At 35.5% G+C, this 15,024-nt stretch overlaps 1 protein-coding gene across 1 annotated transcript in view; it reads left to right on the top strand.

Moving 5' to 3' along the window:
• HCFC2 (host cell factor C2) overlaps window positions 1-15,024 on the top strand; it is a 42,174-nt gene that overhangs the window by 1,190 nt on the left and 25,960 nt on the right. The window contains exons 2-5 of the mRNA XM_061125483.1: window positions 703-851; window positions 2,226-2,386; window positions 13,769-13,977; window positions 14,718-14,802. Of these exons, the coding sequence (XP_060981466.1) occupies window positions 703-851; window positions 2,226-2,386; window positions 13,769-13,977; window positions 14,718-14,802 (604 nt within the window). The remainder of the gene's footprint in view (window positions 1-702; window positions 852-2,225; window positions 2,387-13,768; window positions 13,978-14,717; window positions 14,803-15,024) is intronic.

The following is a 15,024-nucleotide window of genomic DNA, read 5'->3' as shown; positions in this document are numbered from 1 at the left end:
GGGCAGAATGTGAAAACCTTGGCTTTGAAGTTAAGTCAGACCCAGTTTGAATTTTGCTCTGCCAGTTGCTTAGGATCAGCGCTAAAGTTAAGTAAACCTAAGTGTCAGATTTTTCACTTGTAAAATGGAGAGCATGATACTCCCCAAGTAGGGTTTTTGTTGAGAAGTTAAATGATATATAGATCAAGGTTTTTCAGCAGCATGTCTATTGATATTTGAACCGGATAATTTTTGGTTTTAGGGGGCTGCACTGTGCATTGGGCTTCCCTGGTGGCTCACGATAAAGAATTGGCTTGCAGTGCGGAGCTAACCCTAACCTGGGATGGTCACTGAGTTGGGAAGCTCCCCTGGAGGAAGGCATGGCAACCCACTCCAGTATTCTTGCCTGGAGAATCCCCAGGCACAGAGGAGCCTGGCGGGCTACAGTTCCTGGTGTCGCAGAGTCAGACACGACTGAGCGACTAAGCCCACGGATACTGTGCATTGTAAGATGTTTGGCAGTCATAGTCCTCTACCCGCTAGCTGCTAGGAGTACTCCCGGCCTTCCACTTATGACAGCTAAAAATTTTTTATTTGTCCCTGACCGGGCAAAATCATTTCCAATTAAGAACCACTGATATAAACGATCTTTATAAAAGTACATACTCATAGTTTATGATAACTGTTTGTTATAATTGGTTTTCATTTTATTTTGGCAACTAGTTACAAATCAGTGGTTTCTACCAGCTGTTAGAGGAGACATCCCCCCAGGCTGCGCTGCGCATGGATTTGTCTGTGATGGCACCAGAATATTAGTGTTTGGGGGAATGGTTGAATATGGAAGATACAGCAACGAGTTATATGAGTTACAAGTAAGTGTATTTCAAATTTATTATCTCAGACTGAAATATTAATAATGATATTGCTCTTAATTCTTTGAAAGATTGCAAAATATTTCATTAACATGCTGAAGATAAGTGTGAGCTCCATATTTTATAGCTTCAAGGAAAATGTTTCCACTTCACTACAGAGCCAAAGTTTCTAATGTAATTCTTTTTCCAATACCCAGTGCAATATTTGTAACATTAAGGTATCTGTTACTTAGCATCAGTTGTACAAGTTATATTTGGGCTTTTGCATCTTAGTGCAGTCTTTCTTAAGCTTTAGCCTGCAACAGAAGCAAGGGGCCAGGTTTGTGAAAACAAATTGCTGAGCCGCGCCCTCAGAGTTTCTGAATCAGTATTGTCTACAGAGAATTTGCATTCCTACCAAATTCACACCTGCTGCTGATCCCCAGACTGTATCTTTTGGAAAACTTCTGCCTTAGTTATAAAAATTGTTCCTCTAACACTAATAATCACCACACCCCCCCCTCCACCACCGGCAATACATACAAAAGAGGTAACAGTTTCAGATAGCCTTCCAAATTTGACTCTCCAATGAACCAGACTTAGAGCCCACAGTGACAGCCCTGACTAATTTTGATTCCTAAACTGTACTTATATTCCTAAGGCTGTGATCATGAGGGTATTTGGTAGTTGGCAGATGTAGATGGATTATGCCTGTTTATAAGCAGTTCTTTTCAAAAAATTTCAATCCATGACTAGAGAGTAAGTTTTGGAGTTTGGTTTGTTAAATGGTCTTTACATTGGACTTGCCTAGCAGGCCAGTGGTTAAGACTGCGCTTCCACGGCAGGGAGCAGAGGTTCTATCCCTGGTTGGGGAACTAAGATCCCACATGCCCTGTGGTGTGGCCAAGAAAAAAAAAATTGTTTTTTATGATCTTTATGTTTATTTAAAGATTAAAATATATACCATTCATGGATTAACTAATTTCAAAAGGTGAGAGTGCATAAATTACATGTAATCTTAAAGTTGTAAATAATTTTGAATTCTTCATTTGGAAAATACTGGGTTGGCGAAAAGTTTGTTTGAGTTTCCCCATGATGTGTTGCTGAAACACTCAAACTTTTTTGCCAACCCAGTATTTTATGTTTACTAGTGTTAATGATTATTAGCTTAGTTTGCCATTGTGGAAAGCTGTGAATATGGAAGACAAGACTGATTTTCTGTTGGAACACTCATTTTAATTTCAGAATTTATCTGGTTATTTGTCATTTGTCCCCACAGTAGTTTATTGAAGCCTTCTGATTGGATTCAGATTAAAATGTATTGGTATGATATTTTAGTATTTTAACAGGAATATTTCGTGATTTTGTCTAAGTGTATTTATGCTCTTTTTTTAGGCAAGTCGTTGGTTATGGAAAAAAGTGAAACCCCATCCCCCTTCTTCTGGTTCACCTCCTTGTCCTCGGCTGGGACATAGCTTCTCTTTATATGGTAACAAATGCTATTTATTTGGTGGACTGGCAAATGAAAGTGAAGATTCAAACAATAATGTTCCCAGGTATGCCAACACTTTTTCAGATCAAATGTTTATTTTATGATTTAGATTAAGAACATGTAATTTCTTCCATCTTTAATTATTAAAAGCAATGAAGCTTATCCCTTTGCATTTGAACCTAACAGTGAAAAAATTTGTGTCCGTTTGTGATTTTTCCTTAGTCCCTGGAGTATATCAGTTTTCAAAATGGTGCCTTTTTAAATACTAAATTGGTATTAATATAACTGCTTATGGCAGTTATATTGTATATGTTGAGCCATAATGTTGTAAGTGATAATGAAAAGTAACAAATGGTTATTTACAAATTATATTTCTCTGGGAATTTGGTGACAAAAATCTGAATATCAAATGAAGGCCATCATTTCCATTTTTCACATAGGAAGCTGTTAAGAGTGGTTCACACAAGCAAATACCTTTAGAACCAATCCTCTTCTCTTTTCAAACAGAATTAAATACTGCCTCTTTTCTTTTTGCATAATGTTTTGATGACATGGTTATGATAGCATTCAGAATTTGGAGGTTTAGAGTCCATAAAGCTGTTTTCTGATTCACTGCTTAACCAATTATGTGTCCTTTAGTGGAAGTAATCTAAGCCTGTTTTCCTTCACTGTGAAATGGGAGTGATTAACTACCTACCTTCCAGTGTCACTATGATTACTAAATAAGATCATTGGCATAATTTTCAAAGCACTTTCCAGTTGCCATCAGCAATATCAGTAGTTGTCGTCCCCGATATAATGTGTCTTTTTACCTATATTAGGTTGGTTTTAGAGCCTTAACTTTTTTTTCCCCTACAAACTTAAAAAAAAATAACATATGCTAAAACTACATAGAAAATTTGGAAACTAGAGAAAAAGAGGAAAAAAATGTATCCCCCACACTAATCCAGATACTTTTAGTACATGTCTTTTTTCATTTTTCCATTAAACAGATTTCTTTTGAGATACTGACTTGTGAAATTCAAGGAATTAGACAATTTACAAAGTTTTTTCTCACAGGATCCCTGTTCCCCAACATAGGCAGCCACATATAATTCAATTTGATGTGTATGTTTTGGGAACTTTTTCATATAACATATTGTATTAGTCAGTTTTTGTTGTGTTAAAGGTAAGTTTCTCAAGTTTATGCTGGTTGAGAGAATAACTGGATACATGTGATGCTTTTTAAAGCCTTGATTAAAGTCAGCACATTAATTTCTGTTGACATTCCATTGTTCAAAGCAAGCTGTAAGGCCAAGACCTGAGTGGGTGATGCAAGGATACATGTTCTGCTTTCTGGGAGAAGGGACGTGGGAATATTAATCTGATTCTACTCATTTTTTTTTTAACATAAGTGAGAACTTTCCTTTTGTTTTAGGACTTTGGGTGTTTACTTGTTTCGGGTTTTTTGTTGTTTTTTTACCTTTAATAATATATCTTTACCTGGCAGTAGATAAGGATTGGCCTATTTTTAACGGTGGAAAAGTAGTCTGAATTTTGCAAATTATCTAACCATTCCCCTACAGATGGGCACTTAAATATTTCCATTTTGTTATTATAGTTTTTGCATAATATGAATTTTTTTGTAGGATTGATACTTATAAATGAAATTGGGAAGGAGATGGTGGTGACCAAAGGATACATCTTAAGGTTGTTCAGTTCAGTTCAGTTCAGTTGCTGAGTCGTGTCTGACTCTGCGACCCCATGAACTGCCCCACGCCAGGCCTCCCTATCCATCACCAGCTCCCAGAGTTGACCCAAACTCATGTCCATTGAGTCAGTGATGCCATCCAACCATCTCATCCTCTGTTGTCCCCTTCTCCTCCCACCTTCAATCTTTTCCACCATCAGGGTCTTTTCAAATGAGTCAGCTCTTTGCATCAGGTGGCCAAAAAATTGGAGTTTCAGCTTCAGCATCAGTCCTTCCAATGAACACCCGGGACTGATCTCCTTTAGGATGGACTGGTTGGATCTCCTTGCAGTCCAAGGGACTCTCAAGAGTCTTCTCCAACACCACAGTTCAAAAGCATCGATTCTCTGCACTCAGCTTTCTTTATAGTCCAACTCTCACATCCATACATGACTACTGGAAAAACTATAGCCTTAACTAGACGGACCTTTGTTGACAAAGTAATGTCTCTGCTTTTTAATATGCTGTCTAGGTTGGTCATAATTTTCCTTCCAAGGAGTAAGCAGTCTTTTAGTTTCATGGTTACAGTCACCATCTGCAGTGATTTTGGAGCCCCAAAAAATTAAGTCAGCCACTGTTTCCGCTGTTTTCCTATCTGTTTGCCATGAAATGATGGGACCAGATGCCATGATCTTAGTTTTCTGAATGTTGAGCTTTAAGCCAACTTTTTCACTCTCTTTCACTTTCATCACGAGGCTCTTTAGTTCTTCTTCACTTTCTGCCATAAGGGTGGTGTCATCTGCATATCTGAGGTTATTGGTATTTCTCCCGGCAATCTTGATTCCAGCTTGTGCTTCATCCAGCCCAGTGTTTCTCATGATGTACTCTGCATATAAGTTAAATAAGCACGGTGACATTATACAGCCTTGACATACTCCTTTTGCTATTTGGAACGAGTCTGTTCCATGTCCAGTTCTAACTGTTGCTTCCTGACCTGCATACAGATTTCTCAAGAGGCGGGTCAGGTGGTCTGGTATTCCCATCTCTTGAAGAATTTTCCACAGCTTATTGTGATCCACTAAAGTCACAGTCTTTGGCATAGTCAATAAAGCAGAAATAGATGTTTTTCTAGAACTCTTTTGCTTTTTCGATGATCCAGCAAATGTTGAAAATTTGATCTCTGGTTCCTCTGCCTTTTCTAAAACCATCTTGAACATCTGGAAGTTCACGTTTCACAGATTGTTGAAGCCTGGCTTGGAGAATTTTGAGAATTACTTTACTAGCATGTGAGATGAATGCAATTGTGCAGTAGTTTTGAGCATTCTTTGGCATTGCCTTTCTTTGGGATTGGAATGAAAACTGACCTTTTTCAGTCCTGTGGACACTGCTGAGTTTTCCAAATTTGCTGACATGTTGAGTGCAGCACTTTCACAGCATCATCTTTTAGAATTTGAAATAGCTCAACTGGAATTCCATCACCTCCACTAGCTTTATTCGTAGTGATGCTTCCTAAGGCCCACTTGACTTCACATTCCAGGATGTCTAGCTCTAGGTGAGTGATCGCACCCTCATGATTATCTGGGTCGTGAAGATCTTTTTTGTATAGTTCTGTGTATTCTTGCCTCCTCTTCTTAATACCTTCTGCTTCTGTTAGGTCCCTACCATTTCTGTCCTTTATTGAGCCCATCTTTGCATGAAATGTTCCCATGGTATCTTTAATTTTCTTGAAGAGATCTCTGGTCTTTCCCATTCTATTGTTTTCCTCTATTTCTTTGCACTGATCACTGAGGAAGGCTTTCTTATCTATCCTGGCTGTTCTTTGGAACTCTGCATTCAAATGGGTATATCTTTTCTCCTTTGCTTTTCGCTTCTCTTCTTTTCACAGCTATTTGTAAGGCCTCCTCAGACAGCCATTTTGCTTTTTTGCATTTCTTTTTCTTGGGGATGGTCTTGATCCCTGTCTCCTGTATAGTGTCATGAACCTCCATCCATAGTTCATCAGGAACTCTATCAGATCTAGTCCTTTAAATCTATTTCTCACTTCCACTGTATAATCATAAGGGATTTGATTTAGGTCATACCTGAATGGTTTCGTGGTTTTCCCTACTTTCTTCAATTTAAGTCTGAATTTAGCAATAAGGAGTTCATGATCTGAGCTACAGTCAGCTCCCGGTCTTGTTTTTGCTGACTACAAAGCTTCTCCATCTTTGGCTGCAAAGAATATAATCAGTCCGATTTCGGAGTTGACCATTTGGTGATGTCCATGTGTAGAGTCTTCTCTTGCGTTGTTGGAAGAGGGTGTTGCTATGACCAGTGTGTTCTCTTGGCAAAATTCTGTTAGCTTTTGCTCTGCTTCATTCTGTACTCCAAGGGCAAATTTTCCTGTTACTGGTATTTCTTGACTTCCTACTTTGGCATTCCAGTCCCCTATAATGAAAAGGACATCTTTTTTGGGTGTTATTTCTAGTTAGGTACTCCTGAATCAACCTCCAAAGAGATGGAACAATTTTATACTCCTAATGGCAGCATATAAGAGTGCCTTACATGCCTGGCAATACTGAATCATCTCACTCTTCGTAATTTTTGCCAATATAATTGGTGAAATATATTTCATAGGTTTATTTTGATTTAATTTTAAACTAGAAATGAGCTTCATTAACAGTGCTTATTGAATATTTACAATTTCCTTCTCTGAAATTGTTTAGGTCCACATTTATTTTTGTTTAAAAATTGATAATATACCGTAAAATTCATCCTTTTTATATGTATAGTTCATAGATTTTTAGTAATTTATAGTGTTGTGTAACCATCACCACAATCCAATTCTAGAATATTTCCATCATTCCAAAAAGAAACTTTTTCTTATTGGAGGATAATTGCTTTACAGTGTTGTGGTAGTCTCTATGGGCTTCCCAGGTGGTTCAGACGGTGGTCTCTGCTGTATATCAGCTCGAATCAGTCATAATTATATATATACATATATATACATATATCCCCTCACTCTGTAGCCTCCCTTGCCCCACATTCCACTCGTCTAGGTCATCACAGAGGCCAGGCTGGGCTCTTTCTTTGTTATATACCAGTTTCCCACTAGTTACCTGTTTTACACATGATAGTGTACCTATGTCAGTGCTACTTTCTCAGTTTCTCCTAGCCTCTCCTCTCCTCTCTGTGTCCACAAGTCCATTCTCTATATCTGCATTTCCATTTCTTCTGTAAATAGGTTCACCAGTACTCCTTTCCTAGATTCCATATATATGAGTTACTATAAAAACTTCTTATTCATTTGCAGTCAGTCCTCATTCCCATACCAATACCCATATAACTACCAGACTGTCTCTGTAGATTAGCTTTTTCTGAACATTTCATATATGTGTGATTTTGTGCATTTATCTTCTTTCACTTAGCGTAATATTGAGGTTTCACCATACTGTAGCATGTATCAAATGTTTTTGCTTTTTATTATTGAATAATACTCCATTGTATTGATACATCACATTTTATTTATCTGTCGTCGGTTGATAGACATTTGGATTGTTTCCAGTTTGGGCCTCTTGTAATAATGCTGTTATCATTTGCCTACAAGTCTTTCTATGGATATGTATTCATTGCTCTTGATTAGATACCTAGTAATAGAACTAATGAGTCATGTGAGAAATTTATATTTAACTTTTTAAGCACTACCAGACTGTTTTCCAGTGACTACCATTTTACCTTCCCACCAGCAGTGTATAAGGGTTCCAAATTTTCCACATCCTTGCTAACATTGTTTTTGTCTGTCTTTTTGACTGTAGCCAACCTAGTGGGTATAAGGTCATGTCTTATTATGGTTTTGGTTTGCATTTCCCTATTGACCAATGATGTTTGGTTTCTTTTCATGAGCTTTTTAGCCATTTATATATCTTCTTTGGTGAAATTTCTATTCAAATCTTTGTTCATTTTAAAATTAAATTGTTTGAGATAGATGGCCAATAGGCACAAGGAAAGGTGCTGAACCTTGTTAATTATTAGAGAAATGCAAATCAGAATAGCAGTCAGGTACCACCTCACGCTGTTCAGAATGGCCATCATTAAAAAGTCTACAAATAACAAATGCTCGAAAGGTTATGGAGAAAAGGAAACTCTCCTACACTGTTGACGGGAATACGAATTGGTATAGCCACTATGGAAAATAGTGTGGAAGTTTCTCAAACTACTAAACATTGTCATATGATCCAACAATCCCACTCCTGGGCATTTTTCCAGAAAAAACTATAATTCAAAAAGATACATTGCACACCTATGTTCATAGCAGCACAATTCCCAATACCCAAGGCATGGAGACAACCTAAATGTCCATAGACAGACAGATGGATAAAGAAGATGTGGTGTGTATATATAATGGAATACTGCTAGGCCATAAAAAGAATGGAATACTGCTGTTTGCAATAACACGGGTAGACCTAGAGGTGATCATGCTCAGTGAAGTAAGTCAAAAAGAGAAAGACAAATACCATGTATCACTTATATGTGGAATCTAATATATTATACAAGTTTATTTAGGAAACAAAAATTGACTCACAGACATAGAGTACAGACGTGTGGTTGCCATGGGGGAGGGATGGATTGAAAGTTTCAGATTAGCAGATGCAAACTATCATATAGAGCTGGGTAAACAACAAGGTTCTGTGTGGCACAGGGAACTATAATCAATATCCTGTGATAAACCATCATAGAAAGGGATATAAAAAGGAATGTATGTAGATGTGTGTTACTAAGCCACTTTGCTGTACAGCAGAGATTAATGTAACACTGTAAATCAACTATATTCAATAAAATAAATTAAAAAATAAAATTTAGTTGCTTGTATTCTTGTTATTGAGTTGTAAGACTTCTTTATATATTCTAGATACAAGTTTGTTTTTTAAAAAATGAAGTATATGATTTGCTAATATGGATTATGCTTTTAGCATCCTTTTTAAGAACTGTTTGCCTGTCTCAAGGTTATAAAGATATGTTCCTCTATTTTGTTCTAAAAGTTCTGTAGTTTTATCCTTTACGTTTATATCTGTGGCTCTTTTTGAGGTAATTTTTAATGCCTAAAGTACCTGAGTAAATTCATCCTTTTACATATGGATATTCAATTTTCCCAACACTATTCGTTGTAAAGATTATCCTTTCCTCATTATATTGTTTTGGCATCTTTGTTGACTATCAATTGACAATAAAAGTAAGAGTTTATTTTTAGACTTTTAATTCTGTTCCACTGATCTATATGTCTGGTCTTACACCAGTACCACACTGTCTTAATTACTGTAGCTTTGTAGTAAGTTTTCAAATAACTTACTAAGTTCTCAAATTTTATTCTTTTTTCAAGAGTGTTTTCACTATTCTGAATCCTTTGCATTTCTGTGTAAATTTTAGGATCGTCTTGCCAGTTTCCGCAAAAAGTTCTCCTAAGATTTTGATAGGGAATGTGTTGACTGGATATATCAATATTTGAAGAGTTTCTATCTTATTAGCATTGAGTCTTCTAGTCTATAAACATAGAATGTCTCTACATTTATTTAGATCTTCTTTAGGTTGTTAGTCAGCAATGTTTTCAGATTTTCAGTGTATTAATCTTGCTCTTGTTTTGTTAAATTTATTTTTAATTTTTTATTCTTTTTGATGACATTGTGACTAGATTTGGCTTCTTAATTTCATTTTTGGATTGTTCATTGCTAGCATATAGAAATAAAGTTGGTCTCTCTCTATTGATCTTAACCAGTATATTGATCTTGTATCCAGTGACAAGATTTTATTATTCTAATCATATTTTCATGGATTACAGTTTTTATTACTGTTTTTTATATGTTCTAAATATTTATATTTTCTAAATAATATTTTCCAAGTCTTTTGTTTGCTTCCCCCCTTTTAAGAGTTTTCCTTTTTCCTTTATCAAGTATGATGATATATATATTTTTAATGGCTTTCTGGCTTTCTGTCCTGCTTATTAAGAAGACTTTCCTATCCCAAAACTATAAAAGTAATTTTTCTATCATTTTTTTCTAGTATGTTCACAGCTTTGTTTTTTATGTTTAAAATATTAATGCACTTGCAATATATTTTTGTAGCTTTTTACTTTTTCTTCTGAATGAATTTTCGGTTCTCCCACAACCACTTGTTAAATAAGCCAGTCTTCTTCCACCTCCCCACTGTTTTGAAGTCCCATCTCTATCATATCTTAATTCTCCTAGAAATGGGTCTTTTTCTAGTCTCTCCACCCCAGGGGTTACAAACTACTCTTTGTATGTAAAATTTAGCTTACTGCCTGTTTTTACTAGTAAGTTTCATTGGAACACAGCCATTCCTGTTTATATACATGTTGTCTCTGGCTGCTTTCTTATTTAAAGAACAGAGTAGAATTGAACTTATGATGTATAAAGCCTAAAATATTTACTATCTAGCTCTTTATAGAAAAATATTATCAGCTTTTAGTCTAAACTCTTCTGTTTCATTAATATACTTAATATTTACCTATCATTAAGTGATGTTTGCTATAAGTTTCCATTATATGCCTTTGGTCAGATTAAGGGAGCTTTTTTAAAAAAATTAAATATACATATACATATGAAGTATGTTTTTGTTCAGTCACTGAATCATGTCTAATGCCATACTTTGTGAAATATCATGTCATGTGCCTTGTTCTCAGTTGTGTCCGCCTCTGACCCCACGGACTGTGACCTGCCAGGCTCCTCTGTGGATGGGATTATGAAGTATAGTTGTATAATATTATCTAAGTTTTAGGTGTACAATATAGTGATTCACAATTTTTTGAGGTTATACTCCATTTATAGTTATTACAAAATATTGGCTATATCTGCTGTTGTTGTACAATATGTTCTTGTAGCTTATTTTATACGTAATAGTTTGTATCTCTTCATCCCCTCCCTCTATGCCTCCTCCCTTCCCTCTCTCTGCTGGTAACCATTACTTTGTCCTTTATATCTGTGAGTCTGATTCTTTTTTGTTATACTTAGTAGTTTGTTGTATTTTTTTAATTTCCTATATATAAGGAAGTTTTCTTAAATCTGTAGTTTGATAATTCATTTTTTTCTCTTTTTAACCAAAAGTGTATGTTGAGCATAATTTAAAAAATTTTTCAAATAGAAAGTTTTTTATTATCACTAATATCTAGTTTTATTATGCTGAATTAAAAAAAATATGGTCTATGGAGTTTCTTCTTTTTGGTGATTATTTTTGTGGTCTATTTCACAGTCATTTTTTGTAACTATTTCATAGTTCATAAGATCATGAGTTCTTGACTGGGTAAAAGGTTCTTTATTAAATCAGTGTCTTAAATTATTATTCAAAACTGTTTTATGCTATAGATATTGGTCATATCAACTTCTGAATGACATGTTAAAATCTCCCAGTGTGATTGTGAATTTGTGTTTTGTTCCTTATATATAATTTCAACCTGTGTATATTATTTTGTTACAGACTTACCTTTGGTAAATAGGACTAACAGTTAATTAGTATGAACTGTTACAGCATACTGGCTAGCATTCATTCTGACCTGTTTAAATCTATGCCATATCAGTTGTTAAATAGTTTTATTATCATCCTTGCTATGCTTCCCTTGTGGCTCAGCTGGTAAAGAATCCGCCTGCAATATAGGAGACCTGGGTTTGATCCCTGGGTTGGGAAGATCCTCTGGAGAAGGGAAAGGCTACCCACTCCAATATTCTGGCCTGGAGAATTTCATGGACTGTATAGTCCTTGGGGTCACAAAAGAGTCGTACATGACTCAGCAGCTTTCACTTTCACTTGTTGTTAATAACTTGTAGTTGGATTTGGGGTTCTTTTGATTCCCCTACACACGCCCTACCTTGAAGAGACTTAGTCTTATAATAGGGAAGTTTTTTCCTGCCCATGTAATTTTGTCTTCCATTAACTCGGCTTGTTGTTGCTTCTCCATACCCCTTTCTCTTCCTTTGCTAGATTTGTAAAAGTTGTGATGAGGGTGAATATTTGTGTAAGTGTATTTATATAATTTTTATTTCCTGTTCTGTGAACTGCCTATTTATGCCTTTTACCTATGTCTATTGTGTGATTGGTCATTATCTTGGTTTCTTGATTTTATAGGTCTTTATATTAAGAAAATTTGATCTCTTTTCTGTGATGTATACTAAATTGTTTTCAATTTTTCTTTTCTCTTTTGACACTGTTTATAGTTGTTGTTTTTCCTATCCTATCTCTATAGATTATGCTTTGTTTTTTTTCCATCTTCATTTTTCTTGATTTATTGTTTTTCTCTGATTCATTCTTTCCTTCTAATGATCTGAAAATTGTACATGCTATTTCTGTGCTTCCTTTTGTTGCTTGGAAATTACCCCACACATTTAAACCAAAGATGCCTTTTCATCTTTGGAAATAGATTATCTTTATCTGTAGCCTTTTTTGCTTACTCCCTTTTTTATGTTGTGTAGACTTGTGAATCTTATTCCAAATGACAGTAATGTTAAGAAATTAAGTTTTTGATTAGTCTTTCTCAGTGATTATTTAGCCCTCACAACCACAGTTATCAACATCAATTTAAATTTAATTATAAATTACTAGTTTATTTGTACAACCATTTCTTTTATTCAGTGTATTCCTTCTTGGATTTCTTTTTATTTTTCCTGGATGATCTAGAATCATTTTTTCCAAAACAAATTATATGGCTAAACTTTGAAGTTTTATATGTTCTGAAATGTTTAATTTTGCCTTCATATTTGAGTAATAATTTGATTACTCAATTTATTGAGAAATAGATTCCTATGAAAGTCATTTTGCTGAAAACATAGAAAACATCCATGTCACAGATGAGAAGTCTAATGCCAATTTCTAGAGTGAAAAAGCTATGTAGGACATTGCTATAACATTATAGAGTGAAAATTTATAAAGAAAAAAAAGTTGCAAAGCAACATTTGTAGTATACCTCGCTTATGTGTATGTAGCTATCCATAGAGAGAGAGAGATCTGAAAGGGTATTTACTAATTATTGTCAGTAGTGATTGTTCCGGTTATCTAGTACCATAGAATAAATTGCTCCAAAAGTTAGTGATGAAAAATAGCAACCATTTTATTGTGTCCTTGGATTCTGTCCTTTGAAAATTCATACGGGACACAGCAGTGCTGGCTAGGCCCTCAAATGGGAAGGCTTGAATGGTCACTCCCATGTCTGATGCCTCAGCTGGGATGGCTGAAGGATGGACTCAACTAGGACTGTCATCCTGTGTGCCTACATGTGTGCTGTTCAGATGGTGGTTTTGTGACAGTTGAACTTCCATGGAGGTTCAGGATTCCGAATGCAAGTGTCACTGGTGAAGCTGCATTGGTCTTCTGTGACTCAGCCCCAGAAGTCACATAGTGTCATTTCACTGTACTCTATTAGTTAAAGCAGTCACAACCTACACAGCACCAAGGGGAGCGGACATAAAACCTACTTCCTATAGGGAAGAAGGTCAGGGAATTTGAGGCTGTGTTTTGAAACCATCACGGTATTGTCATGGACATGCGTGTTGGCTGTATGGTGGCAGGTGTTTTTAATCTCTTCTGTTCACTGGTGATCCCCACAAGAGTGCCTGGTACACAGTAATGTTTGATAAATAACATTGAATGAATGAGTTATGGGCTTTCTGCTCTCCTAATATTTTTCTGTTCTGTATGACTTTTTCACAGTAAGCATATATTATTTTTATAAATAGAAATAAAAAGCTAATAAAAGGTATATATTATATTAATGTTTTAATTTCTTTCATTATATCCTAGATATTTAAATGACTTCTATGAGTTGGAGCTACAGCATGGTTCTGGTGTTGTGGGTTGGAGCATTCCAGTGACTAAAGGGATTGTGCCTTCGCCAAGAGAATCCCACACAGCTGTTATATATTGCAAAAGAGATTCTGGAAGTCCTAAAATGTATGTTTTTGGTGGAATGTGTGGTGCTCGCCTGGATGATCTATGGCAACTTGACTTAGGTAAGCTTACGTTGATTCAGGCTCAGAAATTCTTTATGATTGATAAAGGCAAATATAAAAATTGCCTTGAAAAATATTTTTATTACAGTATTGAGCTGTACTTAGATTTAATATGAATGGTTGCTGATGAGTCGAGTTGAACAAATGAATGTTTGATTTATGATAGTAACACTCCTGGGCTCCCTGTAAGTAGGGTCAAGATATGTTCTGGTTTGCCTTTAATGGTCCTGTTTTATGCTTATTGTCCCATGTAATTAGCAGTAGTACCTCCTCTTACTCGGTGAAGTGGCCCGGTTGAGGATGATTGAATTTATGTGGTTACCCTGTCTACAGTAATTGTGACATTAGTAATGTTACAGCTGGTCGATAAAAAAAACCCTGCATAGCTATTTTAAGGGACCATAGGAATGAATATTTGGAAGATACATGTGCTGTCACTTCTGAGTGTCTTCTGCACAGTGTGCTCTTACTTAAAATGTTAAAAACCTTAATCTGGTCTTAATTCAAAATTGTTTGCACCCTAAATACACCTTTCCCTTGCAAATACTAACATTCAATATAAGTAGATTTCTGTGATTGATAACTTGTGTCAGTTGGAAGTGTTTAAGATGAAATTCAAATAGTGGTTTTGAAACATTTTAGCTTCATTTTTGTAGGTCTCTTTTTTAAAAAAATTCTGGAAGTTGAGGTAATTTGCTATTATTAGATTAAGTTGCTAATATACTTGTTTTTATTTTTAGAAACTATGTCATGGTCAAAACCAGAAACTAAAGGGACAGTGCCACTTCCACGAAGTCTTCATACAGCCAGTGTTATAGGAAATAAGTATGGTGTTATTTTGTCTTTCGGTCTTTTTTTCTTTTTAACAAACTTAAGATATGTACAAAGAAGAGTGATGCTGCTAGTTTCTTGAAGATGATTTGATAATGCTTGATTGCACTTACTGAAACCAAAATAATATGTGCACAGGAGCTAAAATATCATGCATTTTCTTGCCGTACTCCCTCTTCTGCTTCTTTGCATTCCTTACGTCATGCACAGAGTAGG

Source organism: Dama dama, chromosome 22, assembly GCF_033118175.1.
Source record: "Dama dama isolate Ldn47 chromosome 22, ASM3311817v1, whole genome shotgun sequence".
NCBI lineage: Eukaryota > Metazoa > Chordata > Mammalia > Artiodactyla > Cervidae > Dama > Dama dama.
This window is presented reverse-complemented; position numbering and strand designations above follow the sequence as displayed.